Here is a 25415-nt window from a genome sequence, read left to right as displayed (position 1 = left end):
TTTTTTAACTCTAGAATTACAAACCAGTAAACAGATTATGCGCATGCTTTATTTTTACCTTGTGGCAAACATAACAATAATTACATATAACACAAAAGTGTTAATTCTAGACTTTAAGAGTATAAAATTTTTTTTGATAATCATAGTGTCTAGCAACAGCATTTGATTTTTGCTAGTATAAAAATTTGATTTTTTTTCAAATTCTAGCTCATTAGTAAAAAGTTAAATTTCACATTTAATACTGTGTAAATCTTTCTCTACTGTAGAATATCAATATTGTCATGATATTATGCTGGAGTCAATTTCAAAGTGTCAATTTTTAACACATTGGAAAGTTCTAATATTATGATTTAAGAAAATTGTCACTTCTTTTTTTGTTTTTTTACCACAGATGCTTAATAATGTGTCATTCTGTTTTCTTAGAAACTTCCTGCACCTTTAATTGATGATAGCTATAAAAAAGAATGTGATGAAGATGTATGCAGTCATAAAATAGAATCTGATATTAAGATGAAAATAGCTTGGCGCTACCAGTTATTGCCCAAGATGGAGGTAAGTCAATAAACTCTTTCCAAAATTGGCAAATATATTTGTTTTCATCTTATAGAATCTCTTGTGATATACTTGTTACTCTTTAAATGCAATACAATGTTTATTTGTTTATTTAAATAGTTACTTATTTGTAGAGTATCTTATCTGATGACTTTTTCCCCCAATTTTATTGTGAAGTAATTGACATATGTCACTTTATAACTTTAATGTGTACAGCATGATGGTTTGATTTACATAAGTTGTGAAATGATTGCTACAGTAGGTTCAGTTAACATCCATCATCCCATATGGATAAAATGAAAAGAAAAGAAAAAGGAAAAAATATTTCTCCTTGTAATGAGAATGCTAGGATTTACCCTCTTAGCTTTCCTGTATATTATTCAACAGTCTTAACTACAGTCATCTTTATGTACATTACATCCATAGTAGTTATTATTCAGTCACCCAGTCATGTCCGACTCTTTGCAACCACATAGACTGCAGCACACCAGGCCTCCCTGTTCCTCACCATCTCCCGGGGTATGCCCAAGTTCGTGTTCATTGCATCAGTGATGCCATCCAGCCATCTCATCCTCTGACGCCCTCTTCTCCTTCTGCCCTCAATCTTTCCCAGCCTCAGGGACTTTTCCAATGAGTTGTCTATTCTCATCAGATCACCAAAATACTGGCGCTTCATCTCCATCATCAGTCCTTCCAGTGAATATTCAAGGTTGATCTCCCTTAAGATTGACTGATTTGATCACCTTGCTGTCTTAAGGACTTTCAGGGGTCTTCTCCAGCACCGCAGTTTGAAGGCATCAACTCTTTGATGTTCTGCCTTCTTTATGATCCATCTCTCACAACCCCATGTGACCACTGGGAAGACCTTAGCCTTAACTGTATGGACCTTTGTCAGCAGAGAAATGTCTCTGCTTTTCGATACATTGTCTAGGTTTGTCATCGCTTTCCTGCCAAGAAAGTAATCATCTTCTGATTTCATGGCTGCAGTCACCATCCGCAGTGATTTTGGAGACCTAGGATATCTGTCACTTATTTCCACATTTTCCTCTTCTGTTTGTCATGCAATAATAGAGCCAGATGCCATGATCTGAGTTCTTCATTTTTTTAATATTTAGTCTTAAGCCAGCTTTTTCACTCTCCTTCACCCTCATCAAGAGGCTCTTTAGTTTCTTTTCGCTTTCTGCCATTAGAGTGGTGTCATCCACATATCTGAGATTCTTGATGCTTCTCCCACCTATCTTGATTCTGGCTTTTAACTCATCAATCCTGGCATTTCTCATGACGTTCTCAGCGTATAGGTTAAACAAACGGGGTGACAGCAGACAGCCCTGTCGTACTCCTTTCTCGATCTTGAACCAATCAGTTTGTCCATACATGTTTCTAACTGTTGCTTCTTGACCCGCATACATGTTTCTCAGGAGACAGGTAAGATGGTCTGGTATTCCCATCTCTCTAAGAACTTTCCACAGTTTGTCATGATACACACGGTCAACGGCTTTAGCAGTCGATGAAACAGAGGTAGATGTTTTTCTGAAATTCCTTGCTTTCTGTATAATCCAGCAAATGTTGGCAATTTGATCTCTAGTTCCTTTTTCTTTTCTGTAACCAACTTGGACATCTGGAAGTTCTTGGTTCATTCACATAATGCTGAAGCCTAGCATGCAAGATTTTAAGCATGTATTTATTCATCTAGAATGGAAGATGAGTGCAGTTGTCCAATGGTTATCACATTCTTTGGTACTACCATTCTTGGGAGTTGGGATGAGGATTGACCTTTTCAGTCCTGTGGCCACTGCTGGGTCTTCCAGGTTTGCTGACATAATGAATTGAAAACCTTGACGGCATCCTCCTTTAGGGATTTGAATATTTCATTGCATCCACTAGATTTATTAGCAACAGTGCTTCTTAAGGCCCACTTGACTTTGCACTCCAAAATGTCTGGCTCTGGGTGACTAAGCATACCATTGTAGTAATCCAGTTCATTAAGATCTCTTTTTATACAGTTCTTCTGTGTATTCTTTCCATCTCTTCTTGATCTCTTCAGCATCTACTAGGTGTAATATGCTTGAATAATCCGAAATTATTCCTCCCTGACCTGCCCTGGTCTATGGAAAAATTGTCTTCCACAAAACTGGTCATTGGTGCCAAAAAGGTTGGAGACCACTGCTGTAAATGACTTTTGGTAGTATTAACATTTTAACAATATTAATTCCACAATTCATGAACATGGAATACCTTTCCATTTATTTGTATCTTCTTCAGTATCTATCATCAGTGTCTTATAGTTTTCATAATAGAGATCTTTCACCTTCTTGGTTAAATTTACTTCTAAGTATTTTATTGTTTTTGATGCTATTGTAAATGGGATGATATTTCCTAAAAATTACTGAGCCCATGAAAGCCACAGCCACTGAAGCACAACTCTACAACAGGAGAAGCTACAGCCTCAGAAGCCACTGCAGCACAGCTAGAGAAAGAAAGCCCTCACGCCAAACAAAGACCCAGCACAACCAAACAAATAAATAAGGAAGAAAGAAATGGGCTCACACATTTAGAAAACAAACTGAAATAAATAAATGCATGGCAGACTGTCAATCACATTACCTTCCTGCCAACCTCAGACCAGCCTTAGAATTCTCTGTGGAGTGTCTGGGTGGTTCCTGCCAGTTAATGAGAATTTGAATTATGAGGTGAAATCCACGATAAGCCCACATTATGAAAATATAAACTTCTCAAGATTGTATTCAGGATTTATACCGCCTGATCCAAGCCTACCTTTGTGGTCTGTGTCCTGCGTGTGCATAAAACTATATTCACTCCTGCAATGAGAACTGCTCTGTGAATTGCTTGTATTTCTGCTGACGATGCTTTTCACTTTCTGACTCACCAACTCATCCTTCTCCAAGTGTAAATAATATGTAATTATCTAGTTTCTTATATTTGTTTCCATAATACCACATGTATTTTAAAGTACTTTTATACATTGTTTTTAATTAGTTGGTAGTATAATTCTTTTCTCCACCAGAAAGAATTCTGTATAGGGCAGAGAACTTGTTTTATTTTCTCTTGTATCTCTAGCACCTTTATTAATGCCGTTCATTCATTCAGTCAGAAAATACTGATTAAGCATCAACTGTATTCCAAGTATAAAATGTGTTGTAATAGACATATATTAAGCAGTGGTTAATTGTTCTAATTCAGATGGGCATGGTGTTTGAATAGTATCATTTTTAAGTGTGATTTAAGTGACTGAACAAACTACAAGTTGGAGAGGGAGTACTTGCAACTTATATAATAGAATAATAGTCTACCATCTCAACTTTTAAGAACAGGAAAAATTGTAGAAAGAAGAAATTTAGGTAGTTCTTAAACGTAAGAACAGATGCCAAATTTCAGTTATAACAAAAGAAATGCAAATTAAAGCTAAATTAAAATTAATTTAATGCAAATTAAAACCTGCCATTTTTCTTTTACTACATTGTCAATAATCTAAAATGTTTGGTAAGATATTAAATTAGCAAAGACCGGAAGAAACTAGTACTCATGCTTTGCTGGTGGAAACGTAAATGGCTTCCGTGAAGGGTAATTTGTCAGTATCCTTCAAAATTACAAAATCTTGTACCCTTTGATTCTTTATTGGAAATTTACATCATTAATATATTTACTCAGATGTAAAATTCAATATGCATGACCTGTATATGAGGCATTTTTTTAATAGCAAAAAATTAGAAATAGTCTAAATGTCCATCAGTAAGCAACTAGTTAAATAAACTATGGTAAATGTGTACAGTAGAAAACCATGCATTTGTATTAAAAAGTAAAAGGAAGCTCAGCAGTCTGAAATTGTTGCAGAGATAGCCTAGAATGTGAATGAGAACTGTGTATGAGAGGCCAGAATAAATGTAGTTGTTCGGCTTGGAAAATGTGAATTAGTTTATAAGGATTAAAACAAACAATGTAGGATTTACACTTGAGAACCCTAATGGCAAAAACTTCATGCCTCTAATCTGGCAGATTCATTTAAGTACTGGGCTTAAGGATGACTTTTATATAAAGTAACCATATTTCTGATTTTTTCTGCTGGTGTGTTCTAAAAGACATTAAGAATATAAACTCTAAGTTGAATTTAGTTTTTGTGTAAAGATAGTATACCAATTCAGCTTTACTTTACATAAATTACTTGTATCTTCCATTTCCTTTTTTTTTTAAACTCTTATCTCATCTTGGTTTTGGTCTTTTCATGGTCACTGACATTCTTGAAGTGAAGTTGTCAGTGAAAATACGAGTAATTGAAACTTTAAGACTTTCTCTTACTGCTTGTTATGAACTCTGTTTCAATTTGGGGAGAAAATTCTTTATTTCTTTATAATTTTAGTTGTTTCTTTCTGTATTGTAATTGCAGACACTGTTCCTACCCCCTTTTATATATGAGTAATACTGCTTATTCTGTTTTTTCCTTTTAGAGTATGGTGTGCTTGCAGTTGTTACTATGGGAGTAAACTTCTGCGACGTTGCACATTTACACGTAAACCTAAGTTTTCAAGGTTTAGAGCTTGAGTGTTTTAGAAGTTATGATTTTACAGTGGTTTTCTCCAGATGATTTACTTTCCCATTTTCTTCAAGACTCCACTAAAATATCACTTTATTGGGAATGTCTTCCTTTGTCACTCTATATAAAATAAAACCACTCTCTCATACCCTTTCACCACCATATTTTTCTTCAGAGAACCTATCATCACTTAGCATATAATGTATCATCCATCTCCTCTGACTAGGGTGTGAGTCAGTGGGAGAAAGACTTTGACTATTTTGTTTTCCTGATCTATAATAGGTGCTCAATAGTTGTTTGTTGAATACACAAGTGAATGAATGATTTGGTGTGTGAATTAAATGAGTTAAGTTGCATTAATGAGTACACACCAAGTAGCAGCTTATTTTGAATTTACACTCGGTGGACAAGCTTTCATTTACTAGTATTTAAAGCAAGTTCTGTCAAGTTTAGAAAATAGAGTCATCTTTTGACTTCTTTGCTTTTCTTTGAAATGTCACTGGCCTGTATATTTACCTGTCACAGAAATTTTGTACAAGACTGATAAACTTTGATGCTCACCTGTCATTATCTGCTTTATAAATCCAGACCTTATCTTGCCATTATCAGTTTAAAAACAACAGTAAAACCCCGATTTTCTGTATTTTACTTGAGATAAAATATAGTTAATACTATTATGAGTAAAGTTTAATCAAGTAGTCCAAAACATAATGTAACAGAAAGGCATTCTGTCGATTTTCAGAGATGCCTTTTAACATAAATGATCTCTCAATCCTAAGAATGTAGCCCTATTCCTATCTAGGGAATGAAAAAACGGATAAGAATATGTACACTTGAAAAAATAACACTAGCTCAGTAAAGCATAAAGTAGTGCTTCTTCCCACTGGAGGAGTGTATACAGTTTGTAGATGCCAACTTCCCTTCATCCTGTGATTTTGATTTTCTCTCCTGGGTGGACATGTGTCCTTCTTTCTGTTGAATCATTAAACCAAACCTTGTTCCCTATTCACGCCAAGGATTGATAAAAGTGAAAAAGTGTTCGTTGCTTAGTTGTGTCCACCTTTGCAAATCCATAGACTATAGCCTGCCAGGCTCCTCTCTCCCTGGAGTTCTTTAGGCAAGAATAAATACTGGAGTGGGTTGTCATTCCCTTCTCCAGGGAATCTTTCTGACCCAGGGATCAAACCCAGGTCTCCTGGATTATAGGCATCCTCTGTACTGCCTGAGCCACCAAGGAGGCCCCATGCCCTTCCAAGGATGATGGCCTACAGCCTATTCTGAGACCTAATTTGTTTAATACTGTAGAGCTCTACTACCAAGGCTTAGAATGGCTCCAGCAATTTATAATATCATGTTAGATCTCTATTATATTAAATCCTCATTACACTTTGGCTTTTCATCTTAGTAGTTCAGCTACAACAGTCCAGTGATAGATATGTACATGTTTTAGATGACAACAAATACCATTTTTCCAATAGAGCAGTGTAATGGCAAAATATAGTGATGGATCTTATGATTCTCTAGTGAATCATAACACAAAAATAACAATTAATAGTGCTTGATAATTTACAAGATATTCATTTCCAGTATTTCATTAGATTCTTATAATAGTCTGGTGAAATTGTTATTATTCACTCTGGTTTCTAGTGATTGAACTGATGCTGAAAATGGTTTATAACCGTTTGGATTCTTGCTTTCTGTTATGCTGTACTGAGAAACAAGAAATGATAACACTAAGAAAATGTCTTGTTTGGACTTTTTTTTTCTGGTGCAGCTCTTGTCTGAATTGTTGCTTTCTTTCTAACATATTTATGGTGAGGGAGGGTATTGTTTTGTTGCTCCTCTTGGAAACCTTTAGCATAGAAATTTTTATTGAACCATTCCATTTTACTCTCTTCCACAGCTGACAAGGTTAAAGGGTAGTTTATGAATGTGAATTAAGTGTTCATTATGTAAAACTATACCAAACTGAGTAAATAGTTATTGATTGGAATAGTTATTGATGATAGTTCAATTTTTTCAGCACATTTATTGTTTCAGGAAGTTGATAGTTTTTCATGGATTACCATTATTATTATTAGATTTAAAGCATTCAGTGACCTTTTTAAAAGGAAATATTTTAAGTCTTTATTTTACAATTCTAGACCTCAGAAGATTTCACAACATTTCAATCATCTGATGATATGTTAACACTGTGTCTTGGGTAGAAAAAAAATTGCAAAATTGTTTTTCCTGTAAGAGTGTATTTATTTTTCATTTTTATTGCAGCATTAAAGTTCTGCATCATTGATTAAATGTTTAATGTCTACCCTATAAATATTTTAGTTGCCATATCTAATCTTAATTTCTAAAAAAAAGTAATAATTTAATTGTAATTTTAAAATTTTCCAAATAAATTTTTACATTTTGATGAATTATTTCTGTTCTGTGTGTAGACTGTCACAGCATGAAATCAATTTTCTCCTTGATTCATCCCAAATCTCAGCTTTCGATGACATTAATATTATCATTAGAAACATTGATAGAGACGGCAACTTAAAAAGCATACTTTGCTTCTTGGCAATTTAGCATATTTCTCAGAGTGCATAGGACTTCAAGAACCTTCAGTCCACTAATAAATTTATTAACTTAAAAGAGGCGAAAAGTCTCTTTCTTTCTCTCTCCCCATGGCCAGTCCGCTAAAATAGATTATTCATGCTTATTTGATTCAGGTAGGCTTTTGCAAGCTTCCCTACTAGGCCTGGGAATGTGGTACATTGAGGCCTTTTCAGAGGCTTCTGACATAGACCAGGCTTTTATTGCATGGTGTTTTATTATTACCAAATCCTAGTCTCCACCCAGTTTGTAGGCACTCCGCTTATTCTTTTGAATCAGGAAAGGTTATCACCTACCTTAATCCATGCAGCAGTGTGGATTAAGGACACCAGTGTGCCCCAGGATTCTCAAAGAGGATCCTGGAAACTTCTTGTTTCTTCTTTTTTGCTGTCTTTACTAAATTCTATTGGGCCTTAGGGGGATTTGCATCTAAAATGGGCAACCTGGTGTTTTTCTCAATGAAGACATCAGATCAAAGTTCAGTTAGTCAAGGCCTTTCTAAAACATTAAGGGGGCTTGGACTTACACAATAAAAAGATGAGCTCTAGCAGAGATTGCAGTAAAAACATTTTGAACCATAATCCGGATAAAGAATAGATTATAGGCCAAAGAACAGACCTTGTTTAAATTGCTTTAGACTAATAACTTTACATTTAAAAACCTTACACCCTCTTTTTAAGAAACAAATTTTAATGTGACATAATGTACTTGTTAGCAATTTCGTGGCAAATGGATAAATCATGTTTTTGAAACCATACATCAGAATATATTTTGTATTGAAAAGATTAGATTAAGCCAATTGATAGGTCTCTTTTATTAATGAAAACAAATAATACCTTATGGAGGAATGAAGAGCTATTCTATATATCAAATGAATGACAAACCCCTAGACTCTGAATCTGAGAATAGTGTTTCTACTAGACTTTAATTTTTTTAAATTCTGTATTACTATATAATTTGAGGTTTGTAGGGATTTAATATAATATGAATTCCTGAAGTCTTAAAATGCAAACACCTAGTGGCAAGTGAATGTCTATTTCTTCTCTGAATTACAAAATTGTCACTTACTTAGTAAAATAAATTAAGAACCTACTCTGTACAGTTCCTCAGTTTCCATAAATATTAACCTAGTTTTGTTGAGTGTTCTGAAATTTTTGTGTTTTGTAGTATTTAAGACCATGAAAATTAAGTAAATAAAGATCAGAGATTTTATTAGAAACTATTGCCATGCAGAGTCTGTTAGTAGTTCAACTTTGGATAAAGGTATATTTGGATAGAGATTTATTTCGAATGTGCTGACTGAAAGAAATCAGCCCAGAGCCCATTCAAATCAGTATGATATTAATGTTATATTACTAGGGTTCAGCTGTCCTGTGTAATTAAATTCAGAATCAGTAGTTATTAAAGTTTCCTCTAAGTTAGAATTGTCAGGAGAAATTGTTAGTGGAGGGCACAAAAGAGGAATTATCAATGAACTAATAATGAATATGCCAAATTTCTGATTTAACTAAGAGAGCTTGTATACATTTTCCCACTTTATCTTGTGCTGTCTTCCTATCTGGAGTACCTCAATATATTTTATACAGTAAGTTTAACTTTATTTGTAAGAAGTTTTGAATACTACGTATATACATGATCTTATGAGAATTTAGTTTTAATATGATGCTCAGTTTAATGTATATAAATAATGAGTTTCTTTTGGACCCCTCTTCAATGAATTAATTTGGCTTAAGTTTTCTAAAACTGTAAATTTATTTTATTATTAAAACTTGAAGTCTTAAACATTAATTGAGTTATGTATATAAAATTTTTGAGCTGAGGAAGGTATGGTTTAAAAAAAAAAAAAAGTAAGGTGAAAGCAAGTGAAAGTTGCTCAGTCGTTGGCCGACTCTTTGCGAGTCCGCGGACTGGAGTTCTCCAGGCCAGAATACTGGAGTGGGTAGCCTTTCCCTTCTCCAGGGGATCTTCCCCAACCCAGGGATTGTACCCAGGTCTCCCGCATTGCAGGCAGATTCTTTACCAGCTGAGCCACCAGGGAAACCCTAGAACATAGGTGGGCAGCCTATCCCTTCTCCAGGGATCTTCCCAACCCAGGAATCAAACTGGTGTCTCCTGCATTGCAGGCAGATTCTTTACCAACTGAGCTATCAGGGAAGTTCCCCCCCACTAAAAAAGCAAAGAAATGGTTAATTTCATATTAAATTTAGGGAACCACCGGGAGTGAAGATACGTGAGAGATGTAAAGGTTGATCTCTAACTATAAATAGTTTACAATAACAAAGATTGTTGCATGCTTCTTTGAAATTTAATAAGTCTATATTTATCAGTTCTTCCATATTTGCATTAAAATGCATAAATATATCAGTATTTTGCTGAATGTAGGATAAATAAATTACAGTTTAAAGAAAAGAAATTTTTAACAGCCAGTGTGGGTTTTCTTGTCAGGCTGGACCAGTATCATCTTCAAGATTTGGTCACTATTATGATATATCAAAAAGGATACCACAAGAACTCATTGAGACCTCAAAGTGGCATGGATTTTTTCTCCCAGAAAAAATATCATCAACTTTTAATGTAGAACCCTGGTAAGTTAATGATTTCAATTCTGATTTCAAAGGTTAGTAAAATACATTTTTACCACAGTCTTTGAAAGAATGCCTATTTAAAGGAACAAATCCTAATAAATGTTAGTTTTCTAGGTAATATGTAACCTTAATATTTTATGTTATTTCATTATATGTGATTTTTCTAGTCCTGTAACTGTTGGACCTACCATTACTCTTTAATTTGCAACTTGACAAATCTGGATACCAAATTTATAATAACTACTGTTTATTTTCAATAAAATGTGAAATAATTCAGTAATAGGATCCTTCAGCCCTAAATGCACAAGATACATAAATATTGCTTATTGATAATAATAGCAGTGAAAATGGTATAAAATCATGCTGTTGCTCCATGTTTTTGATGCATAATAAACCAGTGCAACGTATTCATACTGCTACTAACTTTATTAAGGCAAAACTCTGAAAATTAAAGACTTGACATTGAATAATTTCTAAAGTGTTGGGAATGTAAGGAGATCAAACCAGTCGATCCTAAAGGAAATTAATCCTGAATATTCATTGGAGGAACTGATGCTGAAGCTGAAACTTCCATACTTTGGCTCCCTGATGCGAAGAGTTGACTCTTTAGAAAAGACCCTGATGCTGGGAAAGACTGAAGGCAAGAGGAGAAGGGTTGACAGAGGATGAGATGGTTAGATGGCATTACCAATTCAATGGACATGAGTTTGAGCAAGCTCCAGGAGATGGTGAAGGACAGGGAAGCCTGCAAGCTGCAGTCCATGGGGTCGCAAAGAGTCAGACACAACTGAGCGACAGAACAACAATAAAGAAATATTTTTAAATAAAGAAATAGTTTTAATTCATATTGCAGTTGAATCAAGGGAAGGTTTTCACAGAATAGATTGTTGCCTCACAGAATAGGTTGTTGCCTCACAGAACAGGTTGTTTTCTTTTACACTGTAAAACCATTATTTTCCAAAATGAAATGAGTTATTAAATGTTGATTTACGGTTTAAAAATCTAGAGTCTCTTTCCCAGAAATACTGCCTGAGAGTTTAGTGAAAACTATTCCATTTATTTGATTTTATTGATTATACTAGTTTCTAATTTTTGTCATTCACTGAACCAGACATACATATACACATACTTGGGGAACAGATTAAAATAGTGTCTCCATGATTTGTCAAAAAGTAAGTCATAAAACCCAGATTCAAAGTTGCTTCTTTCTGATTTAAAAATCTTTCTTAGTGCTCGCTTCGGCAGCACACATACTAAAAATCTCTCTTAGCAGTAATGCTATACTGTCTCCATTCATGGAGTGCTTAGGGAAATAAAAATGTGCATTAATTATGATGTAAATTCATGAAAAGAGATATAGTGTTACTTTTGTAATTAAAAAAAATTAAAGATGAAACCTTTTAAGCCAGAAAATACAAAGTGGTTTTCATTCACTTAGCAACTAAAGTGATGGGAAATTAACATTTGTCAATTAACCTGATCAATATCAGGTAGTGTTCCAGGCATTAGACCATGGGTTATCTCATTTATCCTCCAAACAACCCTACAAGAGAAGCAGTATTATCCCCACTTTGTAGGAAACTTGAGGTCAGAGACACTGAGCAGCTTTACCACTATTTTAGACTGTGAGTGAGTAAAGCTGACACCAAACCCAAGTATCCAAAACCTTCTGCTCTCTTTTCTTTACCAGGCTGTCTCCATTTACTGCTGCAGTAAATGTATAACCCAACAAGAGGCTGGGCACCAGAAAAATTATACCTTGATTAGATATGGGACTGTAATTTTTTAAATATATTTTAAGAATGTTTTTGAGAACTAACAGTTTTACATGGAACAGGAAAATTTATAGATTTTAATTATCAAGGCAGTATTTCATTTCATAGTAGTTAACTGATAATTCATTTATTTCATATTAAACTTAAATGCTTAATTAAATGTAATTAAACTTTAAACATGTAATTAAATTAATTTTGAAAATGGGTACTTTACCATGTGAGATTTATTTTATGAAAAGCGTGTGCTCATTTCACTAAAATGAACTTTACTGGTTCATTTATAAAACAATAAAGCTAAGCCTTACACTTGTCCATACTTTTCCTGTAATTAAAACGAGAGGCTATGGCTGTGTCTATCATGTATGAGGATATAATATATAATTTTATAATTTCTAAAGACACTGTTGAAACCTATAAAGTCTTTTTTTTTTTAAGTAAGAAGAACTGAAGGTCATTTGAAATCTGTAATGACTAAAATTACTGGTATATTTGCCAATGGAAAATGTTCATACCTACAGTTTAAACTTTCAAAATAAAGCCTGATTGTATAATCTTGAAATGTATCACAATAATATTGCTTAGATAATTTTGTTTTGATATTTTACTGTTACAAATCTGATAATCTCAAACATAAAACAATAGAAAAACTGATTTTGAGAATAATTCTAAAATAGTTTACAATTTTTTTTTAAATTTGATGTTGTTTTGAGTTAAGCTTTGCTAATAGGTATGTCCAAGCACAGTTCTTTTTCCCTACTAGAAAGATGTTGTCATTCTTTATTATTTATTCATGAATCTACTGACATACTGCTTAACCTACTGTTACAAACTGATTAGTATTCATCCCATCCACCCCCCCCCAAATTCATATGTTGAAACCCTAATCCCCAAAATTTGATAGGGCATTTGGGAGTTAGTTAGATGAGACATAGGTCCGATCCCTAGGTTGGCAAGATACCCTGGAGAAGGGAAAGGCTACCCATTCCAGTATTCTGGCCTGGAGAATTCCATGGACTGTATAGTCCATGGGGTCACAAAGAGTCAGACATGACTGAGCGACTTTCTCTTTCACTCACTTAGATGAGGTCTTGAGGGTGGGGCCCTGGTTTGATAGGATGGTGACCTTAAAAAAGGAGAGACACTGAGTTCTCCACTCTCAATTTGAGTAAACACCCAGGAAAAGCCATGTGAGCCCACAGCGAGAAGGTAACCATCTGCAACCCAACACTAACCCTGGCTCTCATCAGACACAAACCCTGCTTGGCACCATGGTCCTGGACTTCTAGTCTCCAAGATTTTACTTTTATATATCTGTGCTAACAATAGCTAGTAGTAGTTAAAAGTTTTGTATTAACTAGAATGAACTGAATTCTAAGAGAACTAGTTATCTTTCTGGGAAAATTTCTAGGAGAAAAACAGTGGAAAGTGGATAGGAATATTATTTACAATTTTAGAAGTCATTTCATTTTTCTTATCCTGCAAAGTCTCTTTACCATAGTAAATGAAACTTCCATATAAACCTCTGTAGTATTTTCCTAGACAAATCGTAGCTGTGTTCCCCATAAGTTCCTACTAATATTCCTTTGTTCGTACTTTTGTCAAAACACTAATTTCATTACACTTAACTATTTGTCTTGTCTGTGTTCTTATGTTCCCGCCAAGCTTTGGAAATCCTTGAGGAAAAGTTATAGTTTTTTTCATCTATTTATTGTCTGAATCTAGGACACATTAACTTGATAGTCAGTGAATTAGTGAATCAAAGCTTAAAATAGTTATAACTCAAATTAACTATAGTCTTGTTCTTAGCACAGAGATTTAGTGGGATGAAACCAATAACTGAAACATAGCCATGTAAGAGTATATTTTATTTCAAAAATACAGATTTTTTTCTTAGATTGAGAAGCAGAGAACCACAGTATATTTAGAAGTTATAAGTAGAAAATTTACTCACGAAAAAGGGATTTTGGAAGAGAGCTTCTAGGTGAGATTAAAAGTTCATAACAGAGTCATAAAGTTACAGAAGTAGACTATATTCTATTCAAAAGATATATAATAAATGATATAATGATACAAATCTCAGAGCTAAGGAAAAGCAGAGATATAAGTGTGAGGAGGATTTTTATCTACCTGTTTATCTGCTGGTGATATAATTAAAGTAAAAAGATGCTATCTGAAAGTGTAGAGAGAGAACTATTATCCTGAACCTCATTTTGACCAATGAAGAGAAATTACTTGCTTATATGTTTACCATGCTTTCTTCTTTCTGTTCTTCAAGGGGGCCTTTGAATACATGGAATTTAATTGATCATTCTAGCATTCTAGCGTGCTATTTTCATTGGTTGTTTTGTTATCATCCCCCTTATTCCCACATTCCTAATCCCAGTCATCTTGCCCATAGATGTACTCTCTCTTATTTATGTATTTTCTTTCATATTTCCGGTCTTCCTTCAATAAAGCAATTGTTGACCCTTGTCTCCTTTCTCTGTCTCACTCCCTATATTCAGTCTATCAGTAAATCTGTCAACTGTATCTTCAGTATATCCAGATCCTCATCACTTCTTGCATTCCTTACCTCCACCATGCTAAACCTAAGTCACCCATATTTCTTGCCAGGACACTTGGCATAGCCTCCTAATTAATCCTTCTCCCTGGTTTTTGGTGGCTCCTATTTTTGTCGAAAGCAACCCTCATGAACTTTTTTACGTAGCACTGTCCAATAGCACTTTCTTCAAGGATGGAAATTTTCTATGCCTGTACTGTCCAAAATAGCAGCCACAAGCCACATGCAACTAATAATGAGTATTTTCAATATGACACTGAAATTTTTGTTTTATTTTATTAATTTAAGTGTAAGTAGCTATGTGTGACTTCAGTTCAGTTCAGTTGCTCAGTTATGTCCAACTCTTTGCAACCTATGGACTGCAGCACGCCAGCCTTCCCTATCCATCACCAACTCTTGGAGTTTACTCAAACTCATGTCCATTGAGTCAGTGATGCCATCCAACCATCTCATCCTCTGTCATCCCCTTCTCCTCCTGCCTTCAATCTTTCCCAGCATCAGGATCTTTTTTAATGAGTCAGTTTGTCCCATCAGTTGGCCAAAGTATTGGAGTTTCAGCTTCAGCATCAGTCCTTCCAAAGAATATTCAGGACTGATTTCCTTTAGGATGGACTGGCTGGCTCTCCTTGCTGTCCAAGGGACTCTCAAGAGTCTTCTCCAACACCACAGTTCAAAAGCGTCAATTCTTCGGCACTTAGTTTTCTTTATAGTCCAACTGTCACATCCATACATGACTACTGGATAAAACATAGCTTTGACTGGATGGACCTTTGCTGGCAAGGTAGTGTCTCTGCGTTTTAATATGCTGTCTAGTTTGGTTATAAGTTTTCTTCCAAGGAGCAAGCACCTTTTAATTTCATGGCTGCAGTCACCATCTGCAGTGATTTTGGAGCCCAGGAAAATAAGGTCTCTCACTGTTTTCATTGTTTCCCAATCTATTTGCCATGAATTGATGGGACCAGATGCCATGATCTTAGTTTTCTGAATGTTGAGTTTTAAGCCAACTTTTCACTCTCCTCTTTCACTTTCATCAAGAGGCTCTTTAGTTCTTCTTCACTTTCTGCCATAAGGGTGGTGTCATCTGCATATCTGAGGTTATTGATATTTCTCTTGGCAATCTTGATTCTAGCTTGTGTTGCTTTCAGTCCAGCATTTCTCATGATGTATTCTGCATATAAGTTAAATAAGCAGAGTGACAATATATAGCCTTGACGTACACCTTTCCCAATTTGGAACCAGTCTGTTGTTCCATGTCGAGTTCGAGTTCTAACTCTTGCTTCTTGACTGCCTACAGATTTCTCAGGAGTCAGGTTAGGTGGTCTGGTATCCCCATTTCTTGAAGAATTTTCCACAGTTTATTGTGATCCACACAGTCAAAGGCTTTGGCGTAGTCAATAAAGCAAAAGTAGATGTTTTTCTGGAACTCTCTTGCTTTTTTGATGATCCAACAGATGTCGGCAATTTGTTCTCTGGTTTCTCTGCCTTTTCTAAATCCAGCTCGAATGTCTGGAAGTTCACGGTTCATGTACTTTTGAACCCTGGCTTAAAGAATTTTGATCATTACTTTACTAGCGTGTGAGATGAGTGCAATTGTGCTGTAGTTTGGATATTCTTTGGCTTTGGCTTCCTTTGGGATTGGAATGAAAACTGACCTTTTCCCGTCCTGTGGCAACTGCTGAGTTTTCCAAATTTGCTGGCATATTGAGTGTAGCACTTTGACAGCATCACCTTTTAGGATTTGAAATAGCTCAACTGAAATTCCATCACCTCCACTAGCTTTGTTCATAATGATGCTTCCTAAGGCCCACTTAACTTCGCATTCCGAGTGTGACAAGTACTGTCTTATTACTGTAAGACTTATTAGACAGTACAGTTTTACAGCATTAGTCAGCACTTATCACTGCTCTGGCTCAAGCCTTTAATGACATCCCATCTCACTTAGAATAAAAAACCTATATGCAAACAGAGATCCATAAGGTCTACATGTCCTTACCTAATTTGGTTCCTTGCTGCCTCTCTGATCTGTTTGATATCATTGTGGTTGTGGAAAGAGGAAAGGGAATATCAAGAATGCTTTTAGACATGAGAACTAGGATTGTGCCATTTACAGATGTAAGTAAGCATAAGCATATATCTAACAATATTTGTTGAACACCTTCTCTGGCGTGAATACCTTGTATGCTCCTGAGTACCTTTTATGAGCCTAGAATCATGTTAAGCTCTACGTTTATTGTAGTAAACTGTTATTCTTGACCATTTATAACTTAAGAAAGCACAATTAAAAAAAAATTTTTTTAGAATAAGAAAGTACAATTAAAAAAAGAATTAATAAAACAAGAAGGGACTTCACTGGTGGTCCAGTGATTAAGACCACACTTCCAGCACAGGGGGCGCAGGTTCAATCACTGGTCAGGGAACTTAGATCACACAGGCTGTGGGCCACAGCTAAAAAGAAACAAGTAAACAGGTAAAGATCTCATTATGAATTGTGATAAGTAGTATAAAGACAAAGAACACTCTCCATACATTGAGGAGGGGAATGAACTTTGTGTTGTGTTAGGGATGAGGCCTTTCTGAAGACCTGAACATGAGACTTGAAAAAAATAATAAGAAGAAAAAAGTGGTCTTACAGAGAGCCCTAAGCCAAGAAGTGTTCTTGGCATAGGCAACAGCAGGTATACTAGGAAAGGAAAGTAATTGGTGTTTTCAAGTACCTGAAAGGCCTAGTTGTTGAAATAGAGTGAGTGATAGCAAGTATTACAAGAAGATGAGTTCAGAGAGATAGGCAGCCGCCATACCATGCTTTTAAAAATTTATTCATGAAGGGATATAGGTAGAAGCAGTTTCTATATTCCCTGGACTTCCCATAGGGCATATATAGGGCTTCCCAGGTGGCTTGATGGTAGAGACTCTGCCTGCCAATGAAAGAGACATGGGTTCGATACCTGGGTCAGGAAGATCCCCTGGAGAAGGACTCCAGCCCACTCCAGTATTCTTGCCTGGAAAATCCCATGGCCAGAGGAGCCTGATGGGCTACAGTCTATAGGGTTGCAAAGAGTCAAACACGACCTAGTGACTAAACAGCAACAGCAATCCTGTTTACACAAAATTTTATATAGCTTTTCTGAAATTCTTTTCTAACAGAAATTCAGTACACATTAATTTAGATTCTTAAATATACTTAGTGATATTTGGTCGAAAAAATTCATGAAAGACTGGAAGCTAAATCCTCATCTTACACTGTGAGATTCAGTATATATACATCAGTATTGGAAAGGCTGTGAGTGAAATGCCAGAATTAAATAAGTAGTTATAATAACTCTGCTTATGTTTGTTTATTGGTAAAATACTTTTCAGACTCAAACATTTTTATCAGCATGCTTCCTAACATCCCACAGTAATTTTTCTCAGTAAAGAAAGAGGGATTGATATAGAGCAGTATCTGAAAGAACGTTGATCATTTTGTTAACATTGTTTGCCTTTGAGTGGTGAATTTTGGGTTTTTTTTTTCCTATCCCTTCTGTTTTATATGTGTGAATTTTTATGATGAAAACATTTTTTTCATAAAGGAAAGGGATTTCAAATAAGTGTATAAAGTCTAACCCTTTGGGGATAATATATAATGAAATTTTTATATCTCACATCAAATTATATTTCCAAAGAGTTAAAGATTTAAATACAATAAATTAAATTATACAAGTAATAGAAGAAAATTAAAGAGAGTGTCTTAAAATCTTGGAGTGGGGAAATAGCAAACAGTTTGAATGTAACCCGTGATTCTGAATTCAATCCTTTTGCAATGAAGGATGATAGTAGCACAGGTGGCAAAACTTGAATGGAATCTGAAGATTTTGATGGTAGTATCCATTTCCTAATTATATCAAATCCTAAGTCAGATGGCTATATTATTGTTATATAGGGGAATGTTTTTGTTTGTAGGAATCATACCCCAAATTATTAAGAAGTATTGGGTCATCATGTCAGCAACTTATTCTCTAGTGAAACAGAGAATAAAGATTTTTGTTTTATGTATACAACTTTTCTATAAATTTGAGATTGTTTCAGAATTTTTAAAAGTACAAATATATGTGTATATAGATGTATATATACTTAGATTTAGTAAGTTAAAACCATTTTTAAATTAGTAAGAATAAGTTGAGTGCCCTAATACAAAATGGGCAGAAGAAATCAAGAGACTGTTCTCAAAAAAGTTGCAGAAATAGCTAATAAGGTTAACTAGTAATCAAAGAAATGTAAGCAAAAACCAAAGAGATACCATTTTTTCAGCTATTAAACTAAATGATAATGCATTGTGTGAAAGATAGTGTGGAGAAACAAATGTCACTCATGTTAATTGTACCAGTGTGCATTGTTAAAACAATTCTAGGAAAGTATGTCAAAAGTGAGAGTGTACGTTATCATTGTTGCCATCATACCATTTACAGTAATCAGTAAAATTATTTCTTCTTGGGAAAAAAATAAAACTGCTTCAGCCAGTTTTTCAATCTGGACAATCAGCTCTCTTTTCCCTATCCCATTCTTTCCTTTGAGAAAAATACATTTGGAGTTCAATTTCTCCTTATATATAGACCCAAAGATGAACAGTGGTCATGTTCATTGTGCCTTCCACATTACTTAGCTCACTCCTGAAAGTAACTTATTAAAAGACGTACTATTAAAAGACTTAACAAGTGAAAACACTTGTTAAGATACATGTAAACAAAAAGATACATGCATCTCAATCTACATAGTGGGATTATTTCCAGTAACCAAGATATGAAAGCAAGCTAAGTGTCCATTAACAGATGAGTAGATAAAGAAGATGTGATATACATATACAATGAAGTATTACTTAGTCATTGGAAAATGAACTTTTGCCATTTGCAACATCATGGATGGACCTGGAGAGTATTATGCTTAGTGAAATAAGTCAGAGAAAGACAAATACTATGTTATCACTTATGCATGGAATCTAAAAAATAAAATGAATAAATAAAGCAAAACACCAACAGACTCACAGATACAGAGAACAAACTAGTGGTTACTAGTTGGGAGGGGAAGGGGGGAGGGGCTGGATAAGGAGAGGGGATTAAAAAGTACGCACTGCTATGTATAAAATAAATAAACTATGCAGGAGCCCCATGCAAGCATTTGACTTGATTGAAACCACTGTACTGTTGACTACCGTCTCTCACCTGCCTTGATACACTCTTTCAGCTAATGAACCATCTTGATCCATGGTCAGCTTCAGTCTTCACTTCTTTGCCCTTCTCTTGCTTCTTCTCACTTTCTTAGCAAAACTCCTCTTCTAGTTAAATGGTACTCTGAGTGAAAAGACAGAAAGTGGTGGTTGTAGGGAGGAGAGTGTATGGACTGAGGTTATACAAGGATAGCAGTTATTGATGATGACAAGATCTAAGGTATGACCATGGAAATGGGTATTGTAGGTTGAATGGAGACAAGATTGTTGGAGGAGAGGAGGTTAAGAAACTGAAAGGCCAGGGTGTTTGAAAGATGAGTAATGACACAAAGTTGGAGAGATGACAGCAGTAAAGATGTGTAGAAGGAGATAATCTAGTGACTTTTTTACATCCATAATTAATGGAAATAAAAGTAAGTGAACTGAATTATTTTTCATGAAAGATCATAACCATTCTCAACAGTGTCCCTGTCAGTCAGTGGATTGTTTCAAGATGCATACAGTTCTTCTATCTTCATGATCTTAGCACTTTCCCAGCTGTGGTCCAGAGGTCTGTGCTGGCCACAGCCCACCTTTGTGCCCTTAACACATTCCTGATCCCTTTATGTTCTCTTAATTGAGTATCCATGGTGAAGAGAATCAAACTCAATGTCCTTAGGCGAAAAGCATCAGAAAAGAAAAATCAATAAATGACATCCTTCAATGTAATAATAATGGAATTTTTAACTTGAAAATTACTTGTGAATAGACTTCACAGTCTTTATAGCCACATGCAAATTGTATGCTAATATAACTTTAGCTCAGCAAACTATTTTACACAGTTAGTTGAAACATTTGATATTGTGCCTACAGCCTTACAAGTATTTCTCACCCTTTGTCATAGATGAATACCTGAAATATATGTGTAAATAGATTTTTGGTAATACAAATTGTATTTCTCAGTGATTTGCATAATATCAGAAATGCTTCATCTTTACTTTAAGTCAATCATAATTGGTAGTTATTAGTTTCTCTTCCTAAGAAGTAGTTAACATCAATATTTAAATGCATAAGAAGTTCTTTTAAAAAGCTAACACTGAATCATTTTAATGAGAAAAGTCATTCTTAAAATAGAAAGGAAAATTAATCCTTGAATCATATAATTTAAGTCAGAATGGACCACAGAGATTATCTAGTATGCTCCTTTGGTTTACAGATGAGAAAATTTCAAAGTTCAGAACAGAAAAATTAAAGAATTTGCCTCAAATCACATATTTGCTACAGTTGCTGGTACAGATAGAACTGACACCCAGATCTTGAGCACGCTCTCCACTGTGCTTTACTGGTACCTAGTTTCTGTATTTGTGAATCTGTGCTTTTCAATATTGAATTTTCTTTATAGACCATACATCGAGTTAATACAAGGCCTACCTATTGGTGAAGTTCTCACCAGTGCAACTAACAGAAAAATACCTTCCTATGACAGGTGGCTCAGTGGTAAAGAATCTGCCCGCCATTGCAGGAGCCACAGGAGACGTGGGCTGGATCCCTGGGTGGGAAGATCCCCTGGAGAAGGAAATGGCAACCCACTCCAGTATTCTTGCCTGATGAATCCCATGGAGCCTGGCATCCTGTAGTCCATGGGGTCACAAGAAGGCGGACACGATTGAGTAGGCACACCCATATATATGACCATATACCTGAATACTTTGACTGTGTTGAATTGAGCCATGTTCAAACCTCATCTGAGCCACATTTGTGTATTTGCACCCAGAGACTTTTCATTGAATCTGAACCTCACTCTAGTTTAACCAAAAGAACTTGAAGTTTTAGAAAACTTGAATTTTAGGTGCCACTTCTGTTACTTAATTGTTGTACAGCCATGGTCAAATTACTTAGCCTCTAATGGGTCTTAATTTTCTCAACCATAAAATGGAGTTAATGATTGTATTTACCTCACAAAGTTGCCATGATGATCAAATGTTGTGACAGTGATGCAAAAGGTTTTTGAGTATTTAATGTGCCAGATACTTTGCCAGTTGATATATTTATTGTCTAAGAGTTAGCTTTTCACTTATCAATTAGTTAATTTCACATATACTGATTTTATTTTTGTAATGTTTTTTCACAGATAAAATCTTATCTCCTGTTACCTAAGCTTTTTTGTTGTTGGTACATTTATTCTTTGATCACATTAAGACCTCTGTAGTATTCCTTTGTTCATTGTTTGAGAAGGTGCAAGATAATTATCTATTATTTATTATCTGATTACCAGATTTATTTTCTAGATATACATCTGATTTTTTTTTACAGTAGTGTTTTTTATCTTTTTTGATGAGATTAAATGACAAAAATTACCTTTAACAGGAAAACTAATGCCATTTGTTGATATAAATTACAGTTCTCTGATGCAAATATCCATTGGACCTATTGCTGAAAATTGGGGGAGGAGGGACATTGATAAGGCATGAAAGTCTCATGTTTTTTATAAACTCTTTAAAGATGTTAACATGGGCATCAGCATATAGGTTTACACTGGGTAATTGGACCCCTTTTGTCCATATTTGTATGTTAGTACAAAGAAATTCCTATCAGACAGCATGGTAATAGCAGATACATAATGCACCTGGACAATTTTCTAACTAAAGAAAAATTTAAATGCCCAGTATTTTAAAGGTAAAGTTAAAATTCTAATTTTTAATACTTTTGTACTGTTATAGGACGGGGAGCCTGGTGGGCTGCCGTCTATGGGGTCGCAGAGTCGGACACAACTGAAGCAACTTAGCAGCAGCCGCAGTATAGTTTTAAAGACATTGTAGAATTTCATGATAGGTAATTTTACTATGAAAGTTATCAAAAATTATGAAAATCAGGCAAAATAATATACATGATTTGAAATGTGCTGCCAGTGGGATATGTTGTACACACCATGATAACCTACCTTGTTAAATGTTTGGAAACATTAATAAGGAAGGTCATTATTGTAACTGAGTCATGTTTGTAACTGGATTTACTTCTTGACAGCTCCTGTTTTATGAGTTACTAGACTGCTGAACAAATAAAAAGGCAACATCCTCAAAATTAAAGAGGTTTAATAAAAAAAATTTAGATGACACAGATATTCATTTTCAGTAAAAAATATCTTACCATAAAATATTGTTGACAAGGACTTGTCAATATGAAGATTAACAATACTTAGTATTTTAATGTTAATATTATATAAACTAGTTAAGTTTTAAAAGTTCTAATCCCTTGTATCTAAAAATGAATATTATTAATATAGCTAAATGTATTGATTTTTTTCCCATTCATCAAAATGTTTATTTTCCTAGAAATCTTACAAGTTTGGAGAAATTTATGTTATTACAATCTAATCACTGTTAGTGGTTGGATTATGTATGTCAGTGTGAAATAAGAAAAAAGACTAAGGCATATTTGGCTTTATGTCTTGTTTTTGTTCTCATACCAGAAGAACCACTGTCCCCATACCATTGAAGAGAATCTTAGATATACTATAGTTATCAAGCTGTGAAAAGATGAAATGGATAAATGGTAGCAACTAAAACTAAAAAAGTAATTTATGTATGTGGTATTTAGTAATGGGCCTTTAGACACCTAATTTATTACCAAATACTTGAGGCAGATTTTATTATCTAACAACTTAGGGCAGAAGGAAAAATACTTGAGAAACTTTTTGAATATATGAAATAATAATGGTCATAGGTAGATTCATTATTGGTGGATTAGGCTACACTGGATATGTTTTTGATCCACCCTCCTTTAACCCATAGTGACTTTCGTCAAATGGTTGGCTGGAATTCATTTCATAATACAATCTTGGAGCAGATTGTAGCTGCTGAAGCTAATTGACCCAGATAGAAATTGAATCTGTTGTGTTCAAACAAAAACACTGTGTTCTGAAAGTTGGACTCGCCAGGACAAGTGTGTGTTAAGATGCGAAATAGTCACGTCATTGTCCTTGTGGAATATGATTATTTATAGACACACTTCCTCACTCAGGAAAGTAGAAAAATATCTCCTTCATGTAATCCATTGTATTTTCATTGAAAATGGAGAAATAAGTATATGAGAAATAATTGTATTGCCAAATCCTTCAATTGGAGTAGTACTTGTTTTGCACAGAACACCATTCTCTTCTCTTGGTTTTCTTTTGTTGTTGTTATTAGAGATGTACTTTTAGACTGGATTTGACTATTCAATAAAATGTTTACAAAGATGTGCATATATTTTTGCTAAACCACTTATCATTAATGTTGTGCACATTTATTTAAGTGGTTGGCTGCATTTCCTAGCTTCTTAAGAATATTCTTTAATGTTACCTGAATGCTTCAAATTATATTTTCTTCTTTCCTATGGCAGGCACTTTACCTATATGATCACTTTACTTAAGATCACAGTAAAGCATATGCTTTTGTATTTTTAAGATCACCCACAGCTTCTACAGTATTAGGCACTTCAGTTTCTATGAAATTGCAGTGTTCCAGAATTTCATCATTGTCTCATTTTATGTTCAGACATAGCACACAAGTTGTCCATCATGAAGAATCTTAAATTCAGTTAGTATTTAAGCAGATTTTCTTAACTCTTAGTAATTTTTTTTAATGTTTCATAGCACTTGTAAAATATTTTGAAATAGTAACACTAATGCTAATATTCATATAGGAAATAGTTTATCCTCTTAAATTTATACGTTTTTTGTCATCTTTTTACAAACAAAAGTGGAGTTTATATCCACTTGTCTTCATTTGTCTTAAAAAAATGTTTTTGAATTAGTATTATTTTTGCAATTTTGTTCTAAGAATATTAAAACTTTGATGGAAGATAAGCTCAGGTGATCAGGATGTTGATTCAGGTGTACTTGGCATAGCAGTTTATTAACTATGTGTTAATTATCCATGATTACTCCTGAAAAGCTATAGTGGCTTCATCTTTTAGGTTGCTTCATTAAATCATTAATTTTCTTGGTAGTAACTAAGCCTGACATAAAATTAAGTCATCTCAATCTCCACAGATTTTTATCTTCCCAGGATGTCAAGAGCATTGAGTTAGTTAATATAGGGCAATGCAACTTATTCCATGCATGTATTGACTTTTAATTTTAAAATTATTTATATTATTTTGGCTTATCTGATATTTAAGTATAATCTCATAAATGTGTTTTTTAATTAATTACTAATGTTGTAGCTTACAGTTTGTATTTGCTGTGTAATAAGCCCATGTATGTATTTGAACCACTTCTTATCAACAGTTCTTTGACCTCTGGCTACATGAAACTGCTCCAGTTTATCCAGAACATTATTTATGAGGAAGGATTTGATGGATCCAATCCCCAGGTATTGAGAAACTTCAAAACCTTTTTATAATCATGTATGTAATGTTGTTTTTAAACTCTCTAGGGCTAGAACCAGAAGGGCTTAGAATAATCAACAGTGAGCAAGCTGTTTCTAAACACAGAGGATGTAAATAAGCAGAACACATGCAGCCTGAGTTTGACTGTAAATGTGCGTTTTCAATTTTTGCTAAGTTCTCAGTGGATACACAGAAAATGTTCATATGCATTGTCAACATGAATTACTTTTAAATATGTATTTGTAGTGCC

At 34.5% G+C, this 25415-nt stretch overlaps 1 protein-coding gene across 1 annotated transcript in view; it reads left to right on the top strand.

Annotated features, from left to right (window-relative positions):
* Positions 1-25415, top strand: part of ELP4 (elongator acetyltransferase complex subunit 4) — a 222650-nt gene that overhangs the window by 47205 nt on the left and 150030 nt on the right. Inside the window, exons 4-6 of the mRNA XM_065943911.1 lie at positions 424-552; positions 10142-10281; positions 25065-25149. Of these exons, the coding sequence (XP_065799983.1) occupies positions 424-552; positions 10142-10281; positions 25065-25149 (354 nt within the window). The remainder of the gene's footprint in view (positions 1-423; positions 553-10141; positions 10282-25064; positions 25150-25415) is intronic.

Source organism: Muntiacus reevesi, chromosome 9 (genome assembly GCF_963930625.1).
Source record: "Muntiacus reevesi chromosome 9, mMunRee1.1, whole genome shotgun sequence".
NCBI classification, from domain to species: Eukaryota; Metazoa; Chordata; class Mammalia; order Artiodactyla; family Cervidae; genus Muntiacus; species Muntiacus reevesi.
Note: the sequence above shows the minus strand (reverse complement) of the source record. Positions and strands in the feature narration are given on the sequence as shown.